Source organism: Theobroma cacao, chromosome 6 (genome assembly GCF_053813885.1).
Source record: "Theobroma cacao isolate CCN51 chromosome 6, ASM5381388v1, whole genome shotgun sequence".
Classification (NCBI taxonomy): domain Eukaryota; kingdom Viridiplantae; phylum Streptophyta; class Magnoliopsida; order Malvales; family Malvaceae; genus Theobroma; species Theobroma cacao.
In genome coordinates, this window is record NC_142644.1 from 1,067,790 (window position 1) to 1,089,715 (window position 21,926).

General features: G+C 33.9%; 2 protein-coding genes across 3 annotated transcripts; both read left to right on the top strand.

Moving 5' to 3' along the window:
• Positions 1-282: 282 nt before the first annotated feature.
• Positions 283-14,210, top strand: LOC18595142 (toprim domain-containing protein). Of its 2 annotated transcripts, none has more exons than XM_007022969.3 (21): positions 283-736; positions 1,502-1,635; positions 2,350-2,405; positions 2,502-2,559; positions 2,652-2,762; positions 4,135-4,218; positions 5,071-5,151; positions 5,371-5,436; positions 5,520-5,636; positions 7,651-7,698; positions 7,788-7,873; positions 8,048-8,108; positions 9,295-9,477; positions 9,583-9,714; positions 10,341-10,402; positions 11,222-11,305; positions 11,614-11,745; positions 12,293-12,389; positions 12,478-12,612; positions 12,685-12,752; positions 13,631-14,210. In XM_007022969.3, the coding sequence occupies exons 1-21, from the start codon at positions 463-465 to the stop codon at positions 13,677-13,679; spliced, it is 2,118 nt and encodes a 705-aa protein (XP_007023031.2). In that variant the 5' UTR covers positions 283-462; the 3' UTR covers positions 13,680-14,210. The 2 variants fall into 2 exon arrangements, with proteins under 2 accessions (XP_007023031.2, XP_088663647.1); XM_088807521.1 differs by having other exon boundaries at positions 13,671-14,210.
• An 869-nt stretch (positions 14,211-15,079) lies between these two features.
• Positions 15,080-17,380, top strand: LOC18595143 (Sec14p-like phosphatidylinositol transfer family protein). Its single transcript, XM_018122504.2, has 4 exons — positions 15,080-16,225; positions 16,354-16,478; positions 16,567-16,711; positions 16,820-17,380. Exons 1-4 carry the CDS (start codon positions 15,233-15,235, stop codon positions 17,084-17,086), a joined length of 1,530 nt encoding a protein of 509 aa, XP_017977993.1. The 5' UTR covers positions 15,080-15,232; the 3' UTR covers positions 17,087-17,380.
• The last annotated feature ends 4,546 nt before the right edge of the window (positions 17,381-21,926 follow it).

Consider the following 21,926-nt stretch of genomic DNA (forward strand, 5'->3'; position numbering starts at 1 on the left):
TTAATTTTATTTAATTAGTAGAATTATCATTATTAACTTAATGCAACTATATTCTTATAAGCATATATTAAAATATATAAAAATAAATTAGATAGAACAAATTATGATTGATACAATAATATATGGTAAAAGTATAAGGATCAAAATGGACAATTTGTGGTTTGGGAGGTGTAACTTTACAAATTATAAAGATTAAGGACTAATCTGATTTGGCTTTAAACTATGGGGGTGGTTTCTATAATTTTACATATTACCTCTGGAAACTCACAACAGTCTGAGTCCGCATTGCTCCCATTGGCATTGGCATTAGGTATCCTTCATAAGGAGAAAGGAGTGGAAGTAGTGATAAAACCCTCTCCTCTTCTCTTAATTTTGCTGCAAAAGAGAGAAAAGGCAATGGAACCCAAGGCAGTTGAATGCTGAGGAAGAGAAGGAAGCAAAGCAGAAAGGATAAACAGAGTCATGCTGCGTTTTCCTGACCATATCCGCAATAACCCACGCCTCCGTCTCCACAAACTCTCTTTGTTTTCCTGCAACAGTGCAGCTCTCATGGCCTCCAAAACCTTCTCCTCTTCTTTCAGTCTGCTGCCTTTGACCCCTTCTCCTAAACGCTTATCCACACCCTGCAAACGCTTAGTTCCTTATCTTTCGTCAAAACCCGATTCCAAAAACCACTCTTTGTCGCTTCGGACTAATGGGTTTTCTTCCATTCCTTCTGCCAATGTCTCTGCTCCAGGTATATTTCTTATCTATTCTATTATTTTATGTGCTTTTCTCCGGCAACCTCTGTTTTTTTCTCTTTTTTATTTGGAGGGTTTAGGATTAGCACTGTTATTTGAATTCTACTACTACATTTTATTTTTATCTGCAACACGGGCAAGTACAAAAGAACAAGCTTGCATAGACTTACTACATGTTAATCGACATTGTTTAGTAGGAAAGAAGGTAGGAAGGAAAATAGAGGGAAGGGAGAAAAGTGAGGTACGGGAAAAGGAGAGAACTGAAGGAATATGTTTTTTTTGGCTTCTCATGTGTTTTAGAAGAGGTGAAAAATGGGAGGAAAGTAAAGAGTTAAGATTTAAATTGTAACTAAAGTTACTAAACTGGCTACGTTTAGTTGAATGAGTGCTTTCTTTATGTTTTCCTCCTTGTTATGAGAGGATTGAATTTCAATATACCAGAAAGGTGCAGGTCCTCTCTTCCCATTTTTATCTTAACAAATGAGGCAAAAATTTTCACACACCTTTATTTTCTTCCTCTTTCTCTTCCTACCAAATACAGAGTCCAGGACCAAGTGCAACTATTATTCTTGTTCGTAATTTTTTTCTGAAAAAGGGGAAAGGCTGTGGGAGTTTTTGTTGCTAGATTATCATGTTGTTCAATTTCAATGAAAAACCAATAAGAGAAGAGGCATATATGTGTTTATGCATGCTGAAACTTATATAGGTGCCTATATACATATTGGAAGGCTTACCAGAATTCATTTTTGTTTATCTCTAAGTTTATTCTAAGGAGTTGGAAGACTGGCCCTTGAATATGCGTAGCTTGGAGATTTTGAAGCATAAATTAAAGCAGCTCGGCATCGATATTAGTGCATGTGTTCCGGGGCGTGAAAACCGCTTACTTTGCCCCTCGGTAATTTTCTTTAACATACATTTTCTTGCAACAATATTGTTAGCTTTATTGCATTTCCACAGAAATTTTATTTCTTAAATTTTCTTAATCTAATAGAAGCAATTTGCTATCAGCAAGTGTCATTACTTGGTAGTTGTAATCCATAATATAGGACAGAGATAACAGACTATGGAAGGCTTGGAATTCTCATGCCAGTGCTTTAGCTGACTAAATTGCCATTTCCAACTGATTCTGTTATGCAGACGACACAGTGTATGTCCTAGCTATATTTGTTAGCTATTAGTAGAAAGAGAAAACTTACTCTAAACATTAAAAACTATGGACAAGATTTGCATTTCCACAAACTTTCTTTTCTGCTGACTAGGCTCAAATCAATTGCTTTAGAGTGATGTCATTTTTATTTAATTTTTTCCTTTTGTCATCATGCACACATCTGAATTTTAGGGTTGTTTTTTTGTTTTTCTTTTGCACCTTGGGTTGTTGTAAGTCGTTGCTGAAGACAGTAGAAGTGCTTGAGAGATAGGCCACTCATTATGCCCTCTCTCTCTCTCTCTCTCTCTCTCTCTCTCCAAATTTACATCCTACAGCTTGTCTCCAACTTCGTAATATGCCTAATGAAAATGTAATCCTGCATGAAGAACATTCATATGTCTAAGTTTGTTTCGTTCTTTCTTTACGGCATTCTTGTTCTAAGTTAATATTCTTGTATGATAGTGCAATGGTGGTGAATCCGAGGAAATTAGCTTATCTCTTTTCATCAACCAAGATGGGTATGCTGCATCTACTTTCTTTCTTGTTGAACTATTTCTCTTTAATTATTGATGGGTCACTAACCACCGTTGTTTTGGATCCATCTGAATTTATAGGAGTTCTGCTTCGTGGATGTGTTTTCGAGCTAAATGTGGGTGGAAAGGCATCACAAAGGTAATGTTTATCCTCAGAGTTTGATATAGCAATTTTTATATGTCTATATGAAAGTTACTGGATATAAGTCTCTTGGTGGCCCTTTGTTTTAGGCCTTTGCAGACGGCAAGCCATCTTATGCAAATTTAAGTCGAGTTAACAAAGTTAAGGTCAAAAGGGAAATTACAGTGGAGAGTTTGCAATTAGAACCACTCTGTAATCAGGTTCCTACATTTCGCCTTTTCCTTATATTTTGTTTCCTGAAGTTTATTTCAATTTAGATGTCATACAACTTGTGTACTTTATCTTCTATGCAGCTTTGAAATGTAAGATGTAGGCTTCGTAGGTTTTCCATTCAGCATGGATGCCTGTTTATTTTTTAGTGCAGAATAAACAAATGCTTTTCTGTTGTTGATTTTATTCTTATAACTCCTTTATCAATAGAAAAAAATCCCAATTGTTAGATGTTCCTAAAATAACTCTAATCTGTTTTTCATTTCTATCCATGAATGTCTTTTGAGCATTTCATGAAGAAAGCATTTCAAATTACAACAAATTATGCATTAACCAACTTTGCTTGCAATATCAACTACGCTTCTAGCAACATTTGGAGAGCCTAACTGATAATTGAAGACATTTCAAGAAGAGATAGAAAAGAGTTTGTATATTTAAGAGGAGCTTGTTGCATTATGAAATCCTTGTGGCGGATCAATGTTTCCATTAAAGTGTCCGGTATGGATTGTATTTCTTAACTTTTTATTCTTGTTGGCTAGTTTGGTTTCTGCTGAAAGGAACTAAATTGGGTAGTCAAATTCATCCTTTCCAGACAAGCTGGAAATCCTTGGAATGAGGAAATAGAGGATAAGTGTTTTTGTTGTCTGGTTGAATGGTTTTCTGAGACTCAAATCTTGAGAAGTTTTTGATTTGTGGGGAGGGTGAGAAATTTCTATTATGGTGTAACATCTCTTGCTTAATATACCTCTAAAATGATTGTCTGCACTTGGGCATCATAGGCACTTTTGTCCTGAAAAATCCAGCAATTTTATAATTTCGATCATCTTCATTGTCATTGTCCAATTCTTCTCTGACTTTCCATCTCATATCTACTTAGCTTTAGTGGGTTTTTAATGTTCATGAAGTAACTTTTTGCAATTTGGAAACATCTCGTTTACCCTAGAAGTTGAAACATCTATTTTGATATTTAAATATTTGATATTGTTAAAGTAGGATTTTATTTCTCTTGTTTTGGAGAACTTTTGCTTCTGACTAATCCATTCAGCTCAAGTTTTGTGTTTTTGATATTCCTTTTTCTTTTCTTTTTTTTTTTAAACCTTTTTATTTTAGTTACCATTAGGGTCTACAGTAAATTCAATCATGAAATGCAAAATGTTAACATGTGTTGAGTGAATTCAAAATGCTAATGTTGTTCTTTTGCATTGGAAGATAATCTTCCTATTGTTTTTGTCAGTATTCTTCCTTTTGGTTTAAGTGTCTATTTAGTGGATTCTGATTTTTTGACTCAATTATCCATGTAAAATTAATTCATATGGCACATGAACCTTAGTTAATGTTTTTTTTTCTTTGTCCTTGCTTCAGCTCATTGCTTATTTCGCAGAGCGAATGATATCTGCAGAAACACTAAAGAGAAATGCTGTTATGCAAAAAAAGAGTGGTGAAGAGGTAATGTTCAATCTTCTTTCCTAAATTATGGGATTAGGGTATTGATATGTGACTTGACAGGTTTGGCTGGTGTGTATTCATATGTGAATATGGGGTAACCATTATGGTTGAAAGCTATAAGAAGAGAATATGATTTAGGTTGCCAAGAAGAGAAGAAACTAGTTTAAAATTAGAGTTTTCTGTGCTGTGAACAGTCACTTGTGACTAGTGCAGCAGAAGAGAGAGTAGTACACACTGCTGCTGGACCATCCGTTTTTTAATAAACCAAATAATTTATAATTTGTTAATCAAAAGGCGGCAATATCAAGAGCACATAGGTATTTATCATGATTTTAGATTCTTATACATCCTAGAACTAGGACCCATTATTGGAGACTAACTAGTAAATAAGGAACCAACTTGGGCTCCAAAATCTTAATTTCCAGAAGTTCATAGCATAATCTAAATGCTAATAAACTTAATCCTAGGGCGCATAATTTGCAGAAATTATGGTCTTGCCCCTGTACATGAAAATAGTCAGAATTACAAACTGAAATCCTAAACTTTTAGTACTGACATTATAAAGCAAAGTTCCTTCTGTGGCAGGATCAGACCTGCGTACTAAAGTATTTTGTCTGTTGGCTGGTTTATATTACCTTATTTGTTGTTCATAATGATATGTTATCTTTTATTTATGGCAAGGGGCACTTTAGGGATGGTGTGTTTATTTTCTTATAAAGAACTGATTTGGATTTATGAATATAGTTAAGGTTTTAAGTTTTAGAGGTTAATGCTGCAATTTTAATTTCTTAATGTGATAGATGTACCACTATTCCTATAGTTACTTAATTACTCCTGAAATTTCATTGACAGATTGCTATTGCATTTCCTTATTGGCGTAAAGGAAGCCTTGTAAATTGCAAGTATCGGGACATAGCCAAGAGGTTTTGGCAGGTTCTTCTGACAAGTTTTTTCTCGTGTACATTGTTAATATAGTATGGTGACTTGGAGTTTAAATTGATTTGTCCTGTAGACATTTACATTGAACATCCAATGGTATACTCTTGGAGATTTCATGTGTTGAGGACGGCTTGTTTTTTCTGCTCTCTATTTTAGAAGTAGAAATTTAATAATATTTGATTCAGATCTTACTTGTACTCTTCCAAATTGCAGGAAAAGGATACTGAAAAGATATTTTATGGGCTCGATGATATAGAGGATGCAAGCGATATCATCATTGTATTTCCTTGTCACTCTCTGTGGAAGATTTTATTCCAGTTCTACGTTTAGTTGATACTTATTGTTTTAGCTTGTTATTATAGGTTGAAGGTGAAATAGACAAGCTTGCAATGGAGGAAGCTGGCTTCCGTAATTGTGTCAGTGTCCCTGATGGTGCTCCACCATCAGTTTCCTCGAAGGAGGTTCCAGCAGAAGAGCAGGTTTTAGTCAAATCAAAATTTAATATACCTGTTATTTTAGCTTTTGAATAGCACTATAGTGGTATGGTCAGCCATCAAATACTATGTGGATATTCAATTTCAATGTTTCAACCATGAAACCGGGAGGATTCACTCCAATGAAGATCTAATTGTCTCTATCTCCCCTCATACATGCACATCGTATGAGCAGTTTTCATGTGAGAAATGTAGGCGGTGGCAAATTAGTTTAGGTATTAGATATTTTTTAATCAGTATCCTTTGCTTTTTGTTACATGAGATTACTTGAATGTGCATGCTTTGCCTGCATATATCTCTAAAAATTTAATAGTAGTTGACAGAATAATGTTTTATGGATTGGTTGTTTATGATCTGCTTATGGATGGGTAGTTTATTGGGCAAGTAGTCAATTTGTTATTCTTAGAACTGTATTTGCTTAGTTTAGTGCTAAGGAAGTTGGCGCTTTAGTTAGTGCTCTCTGATAAGGTGGTTAGTTGGATCAACCACTTCCTCTCTCGAGCAGTTGGAAGGTGGTGGCACTTAGAATTTCAATTCATAGCAGCTTGGGTGTTCTTGAACAGCAAAGCAGTTAGTGATGAATCTTCCTAGGGTCCAGCAGAATGCATAGAGGTTAGATGTTTGGGGATTAAAGAAAGAGAATCAATCACACCTATAAGACAATGTTTCACACCTTAGAGGAAGGGGACTTGGCTAGCTCTACCAGGTGGGAGAGTAAAGCGGGAAGCAGCTCGACCCAGTTAAGGAGTCGGATGTAAGAGTCAGCTAGTATTTGCCAGCGAATGGGCCATAATGGAATCCACCTCTGTAGCAAACCTATGATGCGGGGGCTTTGTTTAACAGACACAGTCTAGGATAGATTGCCAGTAAGCAAGCAGGTATCTATTAGCAGGAACCCTCTTTGCTCAGCTTCAATAGGAGGGGAGGACTTCATCTCCTTTACTGACGCTCTTATTGTGACGTGGGTGCACTGATTAAATGAGACCATCAAGGCTTAAAACCAAGACCTTTTCGCTTCGACTTTGCTTTCTATCGGTTCGATAGTTGGTTGCTGTGTCTGTCTTTTTCTTTCGACCGTCAACTGTGACCTGGAGCTGTACATGATCAAATGTATAAAATTGTTCAACTCTCCTCAAGCAACTGAACTTTGAGTGTTGTATTCACCCTCAGCCCATCTTTAAGACAATCATGTCATTAGACCAACATAAGAAATTAAAGAAATGTACTTGACTCATATGAAAGAGAAATTAAATGGAACGAACCAGCCATATGACAACTTAGAGAAGTACAAACCTAGAAATGGACTTAACCTGTGCTGAATCAATGGGATTGTGTATGAACCCTAGATCTTTACATGAGTTCCGGATTGGAGTTGGGGGTTGAAATGAGCTCTCCTAGCCTTTTTGTATCACTTATACAAGAAACTTCAACAATTATCAAAAGTTGTGAGATTGGATGGCATTCGACCAGCTGAAGTGAACTGCAATATGCCATACTAGTTGTCATCTCTACGTGATAACTCTTCTGCTATTCCCCCTGCCTTAAAGCGTTGCAAGAAAATTTGTTAAACTTCATTAAACATGTAATATATTTGGCTTTATGACGATGAAACTAGTTATGACATAGTCCTTAAGGTTTTCTGCATTTTATTTGTCATACTCTAGGTTGATGATCACTAAAGAATATATGAGATAGTTACTGAGTCTGAAGTGGAACAGTAAATTAGAATGTGCACATTTCATTTTAGAAAATTTCTGTTTGAACAGGTTTTCTTTAGTGATTTGCACAATATTTTGTAAATTTGCAATAATAATAATGCTATGCATGATCTGGCCTTGGTTTTTCTTCCATCACTTCCCCTCTTGTCCTCAGTGAGGGTACCTTCATTCAAGTAGAGAAAAATGGAAGAGGAAAATGGTTGCACTCATTTCATTGTCCCTTTCATTGCGTGTATAAATGTTGTTCTAATGTTTCTTTCTCATGTTTTCTATAAAGCTAGGACACAAAGTATCAATATCTGTGGAACTGCAAAGAGTACCTAAAGAAGGTTTGCAGGGATTTATTTCTGTCTTTGATTGGAATGTGTCTTCTTGAAATACACAAGGCTCTGGTTTTAAATGATACAAATATTGATAGGCATCACGCATTATACTTGCCACTGATGGGGATCCGCCTGGTCAAGCCTTAGCTGAAGAGCTTGCACGTCGCCTTGGAAGAGAAAGGTCTATATGATTTTGCTGTAATGATATTATCTGTCATGTTCTCAATCCTGAAGCACTTTCAAAGATTTCTTGTTTTCTTTTCCTTTTTCCTCTATTATTGCTGTTATGTTACATTTTTAATGAAAGCAATCTGTGAGTGTGTTGAAGAGTAACTGTTTACTTTCTTTGGATCAGATGCTGGAGAGTTAAATGGCCAAAGAAAAACGAGGTGGATCATTTTAAAGATGCAAATGAGGTCATATAGCTTTATCTTTGTCTCTATGCCTGTAATGATGTGAATCTTGATTCCCAACAATTTTAAAATCAAAGTTTTGTTCCTTACAATTTGAAGTCAGCTTGATAACAAACTGAAGAATAGTTGACATTGAAGGATGTGCTTGTAGTAGACCTCATTTGCATCTTCTAGCATCTTCAATTTGTTGATGTGAAGAGTTTACCAGAAACCGCTTATTTGCATATTGTAGCATCTGCAAATTTTACCATGGTGTTCTCATAAATTACTAGCAAGGGGCTGGGATTTTTGGCAATTTTATGATCTAAATTTGTTAGGAAAACAGAAAAAAATTGTTTAAAGGAAGGAGAAGAAAGAAATCCCTTAGTTTCACACCTAGGTTCCCTAGAAACACATTTAAGATTGATTGCAGCATACAATCACAAAGCAATAATGCTGGGAATTCTCTTGTTAGACTGCTGGCATCCTTAATTGTAAAAGAAATAGACTCCTATTCTGGTTAGGACCTTAACACATACTTAGACTTCAAGTAGAAAACTAGTTAATTTGGCTAACAAAACTCAGTAGGGTATGAAAACCCAAACTTTCTTGATGCAAGATTTGAAATTTCCAGCAAACCAGAAAATTAGGAAAATACACTTAAAACTCAATAAACAGAAAAATAAAATAAGTACCTATTAATTTAAGTTAAATAAATATAAATCTGAGACGCAAGAGTAACTAATAGCCTACTCAAGCTCTCATCTAAGCTTCTTATCAGTGACATGTACCTAATTAAGGTTTGACCATTTGAACCAGCCTTAGCACGCCCCCTAAAGACCTTTGAGGCTGCTGCCAGGGTGCTCCCTCATACTACATCTGTTATTCCTGTCATAAAGTGTTGATCAAGCGGATAAATGACAAATAGTTGCGCAAGACGAGTCTTGTGATGTGGAGTTGTTTTCTGCTTTTTTGCTGATGTTTTCAAACTCATCCTTTTTAGCTGTCTCCTGATATGACAAATTTTGTGCATTTTTTCATCGTGTTTTTACTGATAATAATTCTCTTATGGCTGCCCTTGACAAAGATTTGTTTTGTAAGACCCCTTGACAAAAATATCTCTTGTAAGACCCTTTTAAAGTTTTTTGTGCCAGTCATTTTTACTCAAAGATCGACTATTCTCACAATCAGCTCTTAATTATAACCACAGGTGCTTATGTATTTGGGACCCAGTGTTCTAAAGGATGTAATTGAGAATGCGGAATTATATCCCATACGTGGATTGTTCAACTTTAGAGATTTCTTTGATGAAATTGACAGATATTATCATCGGACTCTAGGATATGAATTTGGTGTCTCAACTGGTTGGAGGGCACTGGACGGGCTATATAATGTAAGCTTGATGTATTCTTTTCCTTTCTATAGGTTAGGTGACTAGTGGTAGAGATAATATGTTATCCTTCTCAGGATCTTTTTTCTCCCTTTCTCTCTAAATCAGGTTGTGCCAGGAGAGCTGACCGTAGTAACTGGTGTTCCCAACTCTGGAAAGAGTGAATGGATTGATGCTCTCTTATGTAATCTTAATGAAAGTGTTGGTTGGAAATTCGCTCTTTGCTCCATGGAGAACAAGGTCAGCCATCAGTTTTCCTACATCCAAATTTCACAATTATGATCTTCCTATTCTTGGTTTACCAGCATATATGCGCAACTGTTATAAATGAATTGCATTCTTTAACTTGGGAAGATATATAAGTTAGAGACAAAGGAAGAGAATCATGTAGGTTTTAAAATTCTTGATGTATCTTGTGTTATATTGTTGGGTAAGTAGATCAACAAGCCTTGTGAAAGATGAGTTACATTCCTGCTTTCTTTTGGCTTTACTGTTCTTGGTGTATTTGAAAAATTATCTTTCTTTTCAATTAAAACTTTTTATGCATAAATGTACTTTTTTAAAGTTCACCTCTATTTCTGCTCTTTCTTCTTGCAATTATTCTAGAATCAGAGTCTTTCAGTTAGTGGAAAATCCAGCAACCAAGTCAATTGAAGGCATGCAAGATACTTTCTAGAAAAGATTCATTTTTATCATGAATGATTTTATACAAAAATGTGAATTCTTCCTGTGAGAGTGTTTCCTTCTGGCCAGACATAATAGGCAATCATTATGATACTATTGTAGTTATTGTTACTTATGCTATTGCATGCCAAGCCCTTTTTACTTGCGTTCATTTCAATGTTTCCCCATTTTGTTGATCTAAGGTTCGGGATCATGCAAGGAAACTTTTAGAGAAATACATAAGGAAACCGTTCTTTGACTCAAGGTGAGTTTAGTTGGTATGATTTTCCATTATTGCTCTTCTAGCATTGTTAGATCTAGAAAATTTTTTTATTCCTGGAAATTATTTCCAAACTTAATTTGTAACTACTTGTAGGTTGTAAGAGGATGCTTATAATTTTTGGTTCACTTAGACCTTACAATTGGCTAGCAACAGGACATGTAAGAAAAAGATAAATAATTTTGAAGTCAAATGTTTATGGAATGAAATGATCAATTAGCAAATATCCTGGTTTTTGAATAATGTTATAGCCATAATGTTTTAACTTATTTTATTTATCAAAATAGGACTATAACGATTGCTTAATTAGTTATAGCCAAAGTGATGATGATGTAGAGCAAGTATTGTAAAACCAATTAACTCAAGTTATAATCTGAAATCTCAATCAAAGTTCTCTAAAATCTCAAATATCTGAAAAATCAATAACTCAATTATTCATTAAATCCAAGCCTACTTGAAATTAAAATAAAATAGGTATTTATAACTAAATCCTAAACCCTAATAAAACACAAAATGCCAAATATATCTCTAAAACTATAATACTTGAAGAATAACTAAAATACTAAATAATACAATATAGAAAAAATATTTGTAAATTACAATCATACACAGAAAATATAATATGAAGTCCTAGAAAATTTAATCCCTCAACTAGCATATCATCCTCCATGAAAAAATTGAGTAAATTGTGTAATACGTGGAAATAATGCATATTCTTATCTGTTTGCATGGAGTTTCTTTGAGCTACCTCGTTTTGATTTTATGACCACCAGTTGGTTCATTTGCTACTCTTGCTGACAACAGCTACGGAAGCTCTGTTGAAAGAATGAGTGTAGAGGAATTAGAGAAAGGGAAGAAATGGTTGAGTGACACATTTTATCTCGTAAGGTAAGTTGAACACTCTAAATTACATTGTCAGTGTCCTCTGAGTACAAGTTTTTGACAAATGTTTGTTGATATTATTAGGTACTCAGGCTGATTGAGACTTTTAGTTTTTCATTCTTTTTTTTTTTCAAATTGTTGGTTATATGCCTCTGAAATATCTTTATTTTCTAGATTTTTTTTAGAGAGAGCAAAGGGTGGGGTTGAATTTACTTCTCTGTTTAGGATTGGATGCTTCTAAAATTGAGGCCTTGTCTGTTCTGATTGTTGTGCTGCTACTTTTAATACTACCTATCTCATGGGTTCTGAAACAGGTGTGAGAATGATTCTCTTCCAAGTATAAAGTGGGTTCTTGATCTTGCAAAGGCAGCGGTACTCAGGCATGGGGTACGGGGACTTTTAATTGATCCTTACAATGAACTTGATCATCAGCGCCCAGTTAGTCAGTGAGTCCTTTTTATACCATGCTACCTTTGCCTCATTTTTTTCCTTTTGTATAGGCAGCCTCCTTCCATTTTCCACAATAATATAGTGACACCTTTTCTGTGCATTGGATGCTGGATTTTCCATGAAATACATGTATATGTTGAAATGTTTTGTTCAGCTTGATAGTTGGTAAGTTCTGGGACAACCATTTCTTTAAATACGGAGCTACCTATGGTTTTTTTTTTTTGTTTTTTTAATCTTTGATAGAAGTATTCAAAAAGTTATCTTAATTCTTTTTGACTTTTTAACCTTTCCCTTTGCAATTGTCTTTTGAGCTGTAAATCATTCCCTACTTATATTCGTAATTCTAGTGTAATTTTATAAGTAACATTATATTAGATAGCTCCCATATGACGCTCTAATTTGTTTCTTACCTTCTATCCAAATAAATGAGGTAACGTTGTTAAGAACTTTTCTTTTTAAGATGTCACCATCATAATCTTCATGTTGCAATGCTCTAGCTAAAATTGTATCTTTACATTTATTGACATAATTTCAACATATCAGGACTGAAACAGAGTATGTCAGCCAGATGCTTACAAAGATCAAACGATTTGCTCAGCATCACTCTTGTCATGTCTGGTTTGTTGCACATCCAAGACAGGTTGGTCTCAGTGATTTATCTTTTGTTGCTTGATATCTCCTTTTCTATTTAACGTAGCTCCTTTTCATAATTTAATATTTGTCTGAAGTTGCACCATTGGATTGGGGCTCCTCCGAATCTCTATGACATCAGTGGAAGTGCACACTTTATAAACAAATGTGACAATGGGATTGTTATTCATCGGAATCGGGATCCTGAGGCTGGGCCTGTTGATCAAGTACAAGTGAGTATTGTCACAAGGTTGTCTCTTTGCAAGCAATCTTCTAGTTTTTCTTATTGAAATATGCTTTTGCAGGTTTGTGTACGGAAAGTACGAAACAAGGTTGTAGGAACTATAGGTGATGCATTCTTGTCTTATGATAGGTACATGATTTTACTCTATACTTTTTCCTTTGGTTTTTCTCCCCTCAATAGTTTTAGTTCTACGGTTTGTGTGTGTGGGTTTTTGGGGGAGGGGGAAGGCGTTTGTGTTTGTCAGATGGATAAACCTGACTTGATTAGAGACACAAAAGAATTAACATTAGGTTGGGCGCTCAGACGATTACCAAGGCCTGATGAAGCAATTATTACAATTCAGTGCTTGAAATAACAGGTAGTTCATTGTTGGATTTGTTTGGAGAAGTCAGATAAGTAAACCTAACTCGATTATAAACAGAAAAGGGTTAAAAGTAGGTTAGACAATGCTGTTGGAGCAGTCAGACGATCACTGTGTCCTGATGAAGCAAGTAAAATGATGCAGAACTTGAATAGGAAATAATAGGTACTTCACTGTTGGACTGGGGAGGTTCCAGTTCAACTAACTACTTACCAACTTCTAACTTCTCTGAAGTGATGTTCCACCATTACCATACTCAAGGTTGATCTGGAACTAGCATCTCTAACATATTTGTGAGTTTGAGAACATATTAGTGATCAGCTGGAAGGACTTTATGTCATAATATGCATAACCAGTGAAAATGAGAGTGGAGGCCTTATGCATTGTTGATAAAATGCATTATTGAATTGTCATATATGCACTTCTCCCCTCTCTGGCTAAATTTTCAGGGCTAGTTATTTACCTTTTAGGCACAAAACTTAGTTTATCACACATACCTTCCTGGTTGCTGAAGATAACATTAAATCAGACTATCAAAACTAGCTATTTGGAGCACTGTGGGCTATAACCTGTCAGATTTTGCACCTCTTATTGTGTGTAACGGTAGTTATTGTTCATATTGGTTTCTATTAATTAACCTTGGCAGGGTGACTGGCGTATATACGGACATTGATGAACCACAAAAGAAGCAATAGGTCATCATGCTCATGTAAGTGCGGGCTAAAATTTTGTATAGTGTGGATTATGATGACCTAGGGGCATCAGGAGTCTTATTTCTTAATGAGGTTGGTCCATTGGAAATGTTGCTGTGGGTTGTGACCACAGAGCTGAGACTTATGATGTTGCAACGGTGCTAAACAGCAATCAAGCATACAAGAGTTCACTCGGTCATAATAGTTGAGATCCGTGTTGAATTTTTGTACCATTTTAGAAATTTCTCTTGCTGATCTATTTGCTGTAAACATATCTTTGTAACATCAGATTATTTTGTAGCCTCCTCTGTTTCTTCTATTTGAAATGCACCTTAGTTTATAGCAGAGGTCAAGCAGCAGCATGGGATGAGATGATCCCTTATGTTTGTTCTCTTCGTCCCAAGCATCTGGCTGTGTCCACCAGTTGCATTTGTTTGCCCAGTAAATGTTTGATACATCACACTGTTTTAGAGAAGATTCTGTTATGGCAGTTTTATTAAATCAGAATTCAATTCAGATTTCTGTTCTCCAAAATTAGAATCGACCACATGAGAATGCAATGCAACTGCTACTATGCTTGGTCAACTACAGGGACCAGAGAGCCAACAACTACCCAATGATTGCCTAAAGAAACTGATCTGGAAGCCCTCTACAAGCCAGTGATGGCATGCCAAATGGCAGGATATTCCAGGATAGCTGTCAGTTTATACTAGGAAAATGTTGGGCTGCGCTGTGGACAGAATTAATGGGACCTACAAGAGTTGTTCCAACTCCATAAGTGCAGCAATGCAAATGATGCCTGAAAACATAAATGAGTTAAGGCCAGCCTACATGCGCAACATGCTTTCCCATTAGCAAGAACAACAGAAAAACACCCCCTTTGTTTTTTTTATTAGGATGCCAGCTTTACCAATGCCAGCTGGCTCTTAAGTTTAAATCCTCCTTGACTGCACCTGCACATGGAAAAGTAACTTCTTGTTTGTAACACAAACTTTTTGACTTAGGGGTGAGCAATTGTCGATTAAAATCAAATTAAAACAGGGGTTTGATTAATTCGATTATTTAATTAATTTAACTATAAACACGACACGATTAAATTGATCAATTCAGTTTGTAAAATTTGGGTGACTTGGCTTACCCCATTTCCTGCTGAGCTTTTCTCAACACAAAATCAATGGTTTGGGGCCCAAAAGGATTCTCGAAAGCTGAAATAATGCTGGCCTCCAGCCTAGCAAAACCCTTGGGGAAAGAATCCCAACGGCTCTCCTCTGCGGTGGTTCCAGATAAGTTACCGTTGCTGGGTCCCCATTTGTCTGAATGTCTGAATGTTTCTTTCAAAAATATATAACCGTTGCGGCTCCCTCACTTTTCTTTCTCTTCAAAACAAGCTAGCAGCCATCCATTGCAGCAGCAGTAGAAGAGAAAAAAGAAAAGAATTTGAAGCTAAATCCAAATTTAAAGGTGTGGGTTTTGCTTTCTCTTTTCTTTTAAGTCACCTTTTACGTTTTCTTCTTCAGGTTTGTTTCAGCAGCTTGGTTATTTATACATAGCAAGTCATGGTTGTTGAGGTTAACGTTGATGAAACCCAGGCGGGTCAGGTTTTTGTCCCTGAAGAAGAGCCCAAGAAGGTTGCACAAGATAATGGGAAAGTTGTTGACAGTGAAATAGATGATTCCAAGCCCAAGACAGTTGAGAAGAGCTCTTCCTATAGGGAGGAGAGCAATTTCCTGTCTGATCTCAAAGAGTTTGAGAAGAAGGCTTTGAGTGAACTGAAATCGAAGCTCGAAGAAGCCATTCTTGGAAATAGCTTGTTAAGGAAACAAGAGCCAGAAAAGGATGAGAAGCCGAGCGAGGAGAAGGAAGAGAAGGAAAAAGAAGTAGCAGATGAGAAAGAGAAAGAAGAGGAGGCAAAAGGAGGAGAAGAAGGCGAAAGCCTGGTGGGAGAAGAGGAAGCAAAACCAGAAGGAGGTGAGGAGAAAACAGCCCAAGAATGTGAAAGGAAGAAATCTGAGGAAGAAGGCATAGAAATCAACAAGGATGTTTCCATTTGGGGAGTGCCTCTTTTACCTTGCAAAGGCGGAGAGGCTACTGATGTGGTCTTGTTGAAATTCTTGAGAGCTAGAGAGTTCAAGGTCAATGATGCCTTCGAGATGCTTAAAAATACCCTGCAATGGCGGAAGGATGGCAACATCGATTCAATCTTGGACGAGGACTTTGGGGCTGGTCTAGGCTCCGCCGCTTACATGAATGGCATTGATAAAGAGGGCCATCCCGTTTGTTACAACATCTATGGAGTGTTCGAGAATGAGGAGCTTTATAAGAAGACATTTGGGACGGAAGAGAAGCGTGGGCAGTTCTTGAGATGGAGGTTTCAGCTGATGGAGAAGGGCATTCAGAAGCTTGATTTGAGGCCTGGTGGTGTCACTTGTTTGCTTCAAATCAATGATCTCAGGAATTCGCCAGGGCCCTCAAGGAAAGAGCTAAGGGTTGCCATGAGGCAAGCTGTTGGAGCCTTACAGGACAATTATCCTGAGTTTGTGGCAAGGAATGTAAGTTCCTTTTAATTTCTCAAATTTACATATTAGGTTGAGATATCTAAGTAGAATTCTTTTATGGCGGTCTGAGTTTTGATGCATGGGGTCTTTTCTTTCTGGTAATTGGGTAACTCTTGTTACAGATATTTATAAATGTTCCATTCTGGTACTATGCCCTCAATGCCCTGCTATCTCCTTTCTTAACACAAAGGTCTAAGAGCAAGTTTGTGGTGGTTCGCCCGGCCAAGGTCACCGAAACCCTTCTCAAGTAAGCAGCATTTTCATATCTTTCACCCCTATCCAAATTCCGAAGTTAGGCAGAAACTGATAAATTGTTTTATCTTGATCCTTTAAAGGTACATTCCTGCCGAGGAGGTCCCTGTACAGTATGGTGGGTTCAAGAAGGAAAATGAGTTTGAGTTCTGTGGCCAAGATGCCACTGTTACAGAAATCATTGTCAAGGCTGGATCAACCATGACCATTGAGATACCTGCTGATGAGGTATAAATACAATCCAGCTCAAGATCTTCATTACTTCTATTTTCAGGCTCCCTTGATTGGTTTGGTTGAGAACCGTTTCCTTAATGCGTAAATGATTGATTCTTACAGGTTGGAAGCACATCAATTTGGGAGCTGATAGTTTTGGGTTGGGAAGTAAATTACAAGGCTGAGTTTGTCCCATCAGACGAGGGATCTTACACTATCATCGTCCAGAAGAGCAAGAAGATATCAGTGTCACAGTCGCAGGAAGGCCCCATCGGCAACACCTTCAGGAACAATGAACAAGGGAAGCTGGTCCTCACTATTGAGAACACTTCCGGCAAGAAGAAGAGAGTTCTTTACCGCTACAAGACCAAAAAGAGCTCACCCTGTTGAAGACAAATCTCTTTTGCATTTTGCTTCCTTTCCATTGTCTTGGTTTGTGAGGGAGAAGGAATAATAGGCACATAGAGAAACTTGGAGAGATTATTTGTTAATGTTATATTTCTTTCTTATTATATTCTTTTCAGATAGTGAGAGACTACTAAAGCTTCATTCTTTATGCAGAATCAATGTGCATCCTGTTCTTAATTTGATATGTTTGTTTGAATCTTTTGGTTGTATTGAAAGAAAGATTGGCATTTTTGTTCAGATTGAGAATTATACTTGTTAATGCAGTCCCTTTTACAATTCCATGTGCCCTTTCTCTCCATCTAAATATACCATGCTTTCTTACCTTAAACTTACCAGTAATGTACATTGCACCTACATGTTCCCTGGAATTTCAAAGAGCTAAATAAGGTTTTGTGGCTGAGAATTGTATGTTTATTTACTATTCACTTTCTACCAAATTATCCTTTGTTACATTTTTAGGTAAATTTCACATACTTTTATTGTGATTTGACATTTTTATAATTAATATTTTGTGATTAGGTATACTTTCATTTATTGTGATTTGATATTTTTACCATTAATACTTTATAATTAAGTTTACTTTTATATACACTTTTGGTGATTTGATACTTTTATGGTTAATACTTTGTTAGGTATGTTTTTATTTCTTGTGATTTGACATTCTCTCAATTAATACTTTGTGATTAAGTTTCCTTTATGAAGAGTTATGTAGTTCAATTTTGGCACTTATTTTGTCACATGCCCCGTTACTTTGACCTAAAATTTTCATTATATCGTTATCTTCATATTAAAACTTGAAATACATCCATTGGGTTGGTTGAGATTTTTGTTAGAATTTTTAATTTGTGGACTATTATTAATTGGTAATTTTATTTTTAATAAAACAATAGATAATTTTTGTGTATATATATATATATATATATTTATATATATATCATAACTATTATTCCATACATCATAGGTAGAGTTTTTTTAACTTCACAAACAATTTATACGTTTGTCATGTGATCATTTAAATATTTAATAAATATATCCATAATCGATGCTATCAACTCTTTATATTGGTTTGCATAATTAAAAAATTTTACAATATATATATATATATATATTTATAAAGTTGGATAATTTAATTTTGGCATAATATTTAAAAGAACTCTTAAACTATTTAAAAAATTCAAATAAGTTCTTTATATTTTTATTGCCTTCAATTAGGTCATTATGCTTTTATTTTGAGCTAAATAAATCCTCTTACTTTTATTTAAGTCAAATAATTTGTTATAACTAATTATTGATTTAGTCAAAATGTTATTTGTTATTCTATATCGCGTGGTACTGATGTAACATATTAATATATCATAATTGATAATAATGTGATATGCTAATATATCATAATTGATGATGATGTGATATACTAATTTAGTTTACATCTTTCACCCTCCACATCAACGCCATATAGATATAAAATGACAAGTGATATTTTAACTTATATGACAATTAGTCAATCATTAGTTATAAAAGGTTATTTGATCCAAAATAAAAGTATAAGGGCTTGATTGAGCTTGATAAAAGAATAAAGGTTTATTTATGTTTTTTTTAAATAATTTAGAGATTTATTTGAGTATTATGTTTTTAATCTTCAAATGAATTCATGATTGTTGACTTTGAATATAAACTTATGTGATTTATAATATTGTATGTTTTGTGCATCTTATTAGCAGTGTAAATTTATCATATCAAACATGCTAGCACTTACACTGGAAATTATGAGCCTAATAACATTGTTTGTTTAAGGGATAATGTACAAACGTAAATGTAGTATTTGGTATGATAAATATATGTTTTAAATGTGATTATTAGTGGCAGCTCAATAACTTCAAAGGTTTAAAGTAAAATATTTAAATGAGGCTTTTTTATTTAAATTAAGAAAACTTTTTTTAAAGCTTTGAATAATCAAATTCATATTTTCGATTTGACATATTCAAATATTTATTATGAAGTACCCAAATATTTAACTATTATAATTATTTTATATTTTTAAATGGCTAATATAAAATCAACAATCAAAATTTCTAATTAAAATAGATTAACTATCACATAAAATAAAGACAATATAATAATATAATATAAACTCTAAATTAAAGTAAAAAAGTTTACAAAGATTAGAACAATAGTACCAAATTATTGAATACTTATTACAAATTGTAAATGAAGCTTATGTAAATTGTAAATGAGACTCATTGCTTGATGAAGATAATAACATAATAGACTTCTTATATATTCTTTAGAGGAAATATGAAGCTAAAGGAAGAAAGAGCAAATGATGGAAGAAAAATTTTAGAGTGGATATTGTACATCGAAAAAAAAAAAGATAGTTGGGAAATGATAAAAAAATTAGATTTATTAGATAAATAATTAAAGAAGTGAGAAAGTACGTCATTTTATTAATTATTTTTTACTTTTACATATTTTTAATAAAAAATGAGATAATTAGTTCAAAATTAATGAAGATGTGAAAATCAGAAAAAATAAATATTTATTAAGTATGAGAGAATAGGTATATATTTTAGTAATTATCTTAATTTTTATATATTTTAAATATAATTAATTATATTATTATTATAAAAATATGATACTTTTTTAAATTTGAAACTTAAAACCCTCGCTTGGGTGGCCTTACCCAAGGGTCGACCTGGGTGATTTTGGAGTGTTGGATTATACTAGTTAATAGTCAAATCAAACTATCAATAATATTCCAAGAGTAAATTAATTAAAAAATCTTGTCACTAGTTTAAAGATTACTTTCAACAGTTTCTTTAAAATTAAATAACTTTATCACTCGTTCCGGGTTAATTACTTCATTGTTTGATATGATAACATAACTTGATTACTTGTTTCAATTATTTTAATTGCCATATTTGATAGTGTACTATACAAATTTATTAGTATTAAAAAGATAATATGTTAGAAGTCAAATTCAAACATTTACGAAAGTCCAAAGTTTGGTATTTTTAATTTGTTTGTTTTCGTACAAGCAAAAACCTACAAAAAAAAACGTGTTACAACATATGTTCAAGTACCAACAAGTGCTAACACATGTTAAATGGATCAACACCCATTTTGATTTGCATAATTTTTTATATATATAGAAAGCGTACGACTCAAATCTAAAAAAATATTTATTTAAATTCTATTTGACATTTCTGATTCTTATCTAATCGTGAATGATGAGAATATATAGGTACAACTTTCGTAATTTTAGTGATCAAAACGTGATTTTTCAAAAGGTATATGATCGAAACAGAACAATATGAAAACTTTTGTGACCAACCGAATAATTTTCCCTGCAACTGTAGTGTATAGAGCCCATGCAAGCAGTTTCAAGTGGAAAAGATGGTTGGCGTGCTTATCCTTCCTCATTGCCTGATGCATTTCAAAACCTTCTGGTCGTAGGATCTCATGACGCATTCATTTGCTTCGAGCAAGGAAGTTTGTATAAACTTTTCTAAGATAAATTGCGAACGACTCTTTGACCTTTTTGTTTCCAATCACAAGAGGAATTTCAGACATGCAAGTTAATTTTTATCATATTATCTTCTAATTCTACTTATCCTTATTTTGGCTATGGGAGAGAGACGGAGAGAGGGCAAAATTAGGCACTAAATATGTTTTGATAAATAATTGTGTAATTTCCAATAGCAAATATATATTAATGATAAAATTTTGTGTAATTTTCAAGTCTAAATTCAAGCAAATATATATTAATTATCTTTTGAGTCAATCTAACAATAGATATGATATCAATTGGTGGGGGAGATTTGACTCTTTATTTATGTGGATTTTTAACGACAAGTTTGAGCTTCATTCTTTCAAGCTAAGGGAAAAATTTGTAATTTAATTGAACAAGAGATAAAAATTTGAATTTGACTATCAAGAAATCAACTAGGAATAAATTTCTTGCAGCAATTTTCAAGACATGTGTTAGGTTAACAAGAATTGTCATCCTAAAGTGGGAAACTTTGAAAGAGAAAAAATGAAAAATTCTAATTTAAGCAAACAATTTTGGAAAATATATAGTTTACAAAGAGAGATACGGGGCATTATCGATGAGAAATTCCGTCAATATCACGAAATGCCAAGTGAAAAATTTATATTTAATATATAATTTTTTATTTATAATTTTGATTTTTTTCCTCAATCATAAGAAGTTGCATTATGTACAAAAGAGATACAAAAATGATCAAGAACAAGATCTGTAAGGGTAGCAAGAATGACTCTAAACCGCAACGAATATTAAGAGAAACCGAAATGACATTTTATAATTTACATATATATATATATATATTTAAATTGCTATATTAACTAATTTTTTATAATTTACTGATTTATATTTCAAAAATTCCAATTATTTTTATTTTAAAATATTTATATTTATATATAATTATTATTTAAAAATAAAAAATAAAATAAATATTCATATGCATTGCACGTGACAACAAAAAGAAATGAGATTAAAAATGTATCTCTCATTATGTACATTTAATATTTTGGTCAAAAATTTTAAATCGAATTGGAAATAATGTATTTGTTTGATATAATCGACAACGATATACCTTTTTGTATAACTTAATTTTATTAAAAGACGAGACAAAGTATATAGGTTCGCATAGAATTATAGTTAAGATTTTTTTTATTAGTATAAGTATTTGGTCTAGATTTTTTATATAATTATGTATGTCTAAAATTGATTTTTCTACCAAAGAAGATCCCTATGATCCATGTTTAATTTTTTGATAAATTTTAGTGGGGGCAAACCTTTTAATTT

Coding starts and splice junctions, on each gene's coding strand:
- LOC18595143 (XM_018122504.2), top strand. CDS start 15,233: ATGGTTGTTGAGGTTAACGTTGATGAAACCCAGGCGGGTCAGGTTTTT. Junction 16,226..16,353: donor CTGAGTTTGTGGCAAGGAAT/GTAAGTTCCTTT, acceptor CTCTTGTTACAG/ATATTTATAAATGTTCCATT. Junction 16,712..16,819: donor TTGAGATACCTGCTGATGAG/GTATAAATACAA, acceptor TGATTCTTACAG/GTTGGAAGCACATCAATTTG.
- LOC18595142 (XM_088807521.1), top strand. CDS start 463: ATGCTGCGTTTTCCTGACCATATCCGCAATAACCCACGCCTCCGTCTC. Junction 10,403..11,221: donor AAACCGTTCTTTGACTCAAG/GTGAGTTTAGTT, acceptor TGCTGACAACAG/CTACGGAAGCTCTGTTGAAA. Junction 11,306..11,613: donor GACACATTTTATCTCGTAAG/GTAAGTTGAACA, acceptor GTTCTGAAACAG/GTGTGAGAATGATTCTCTTC.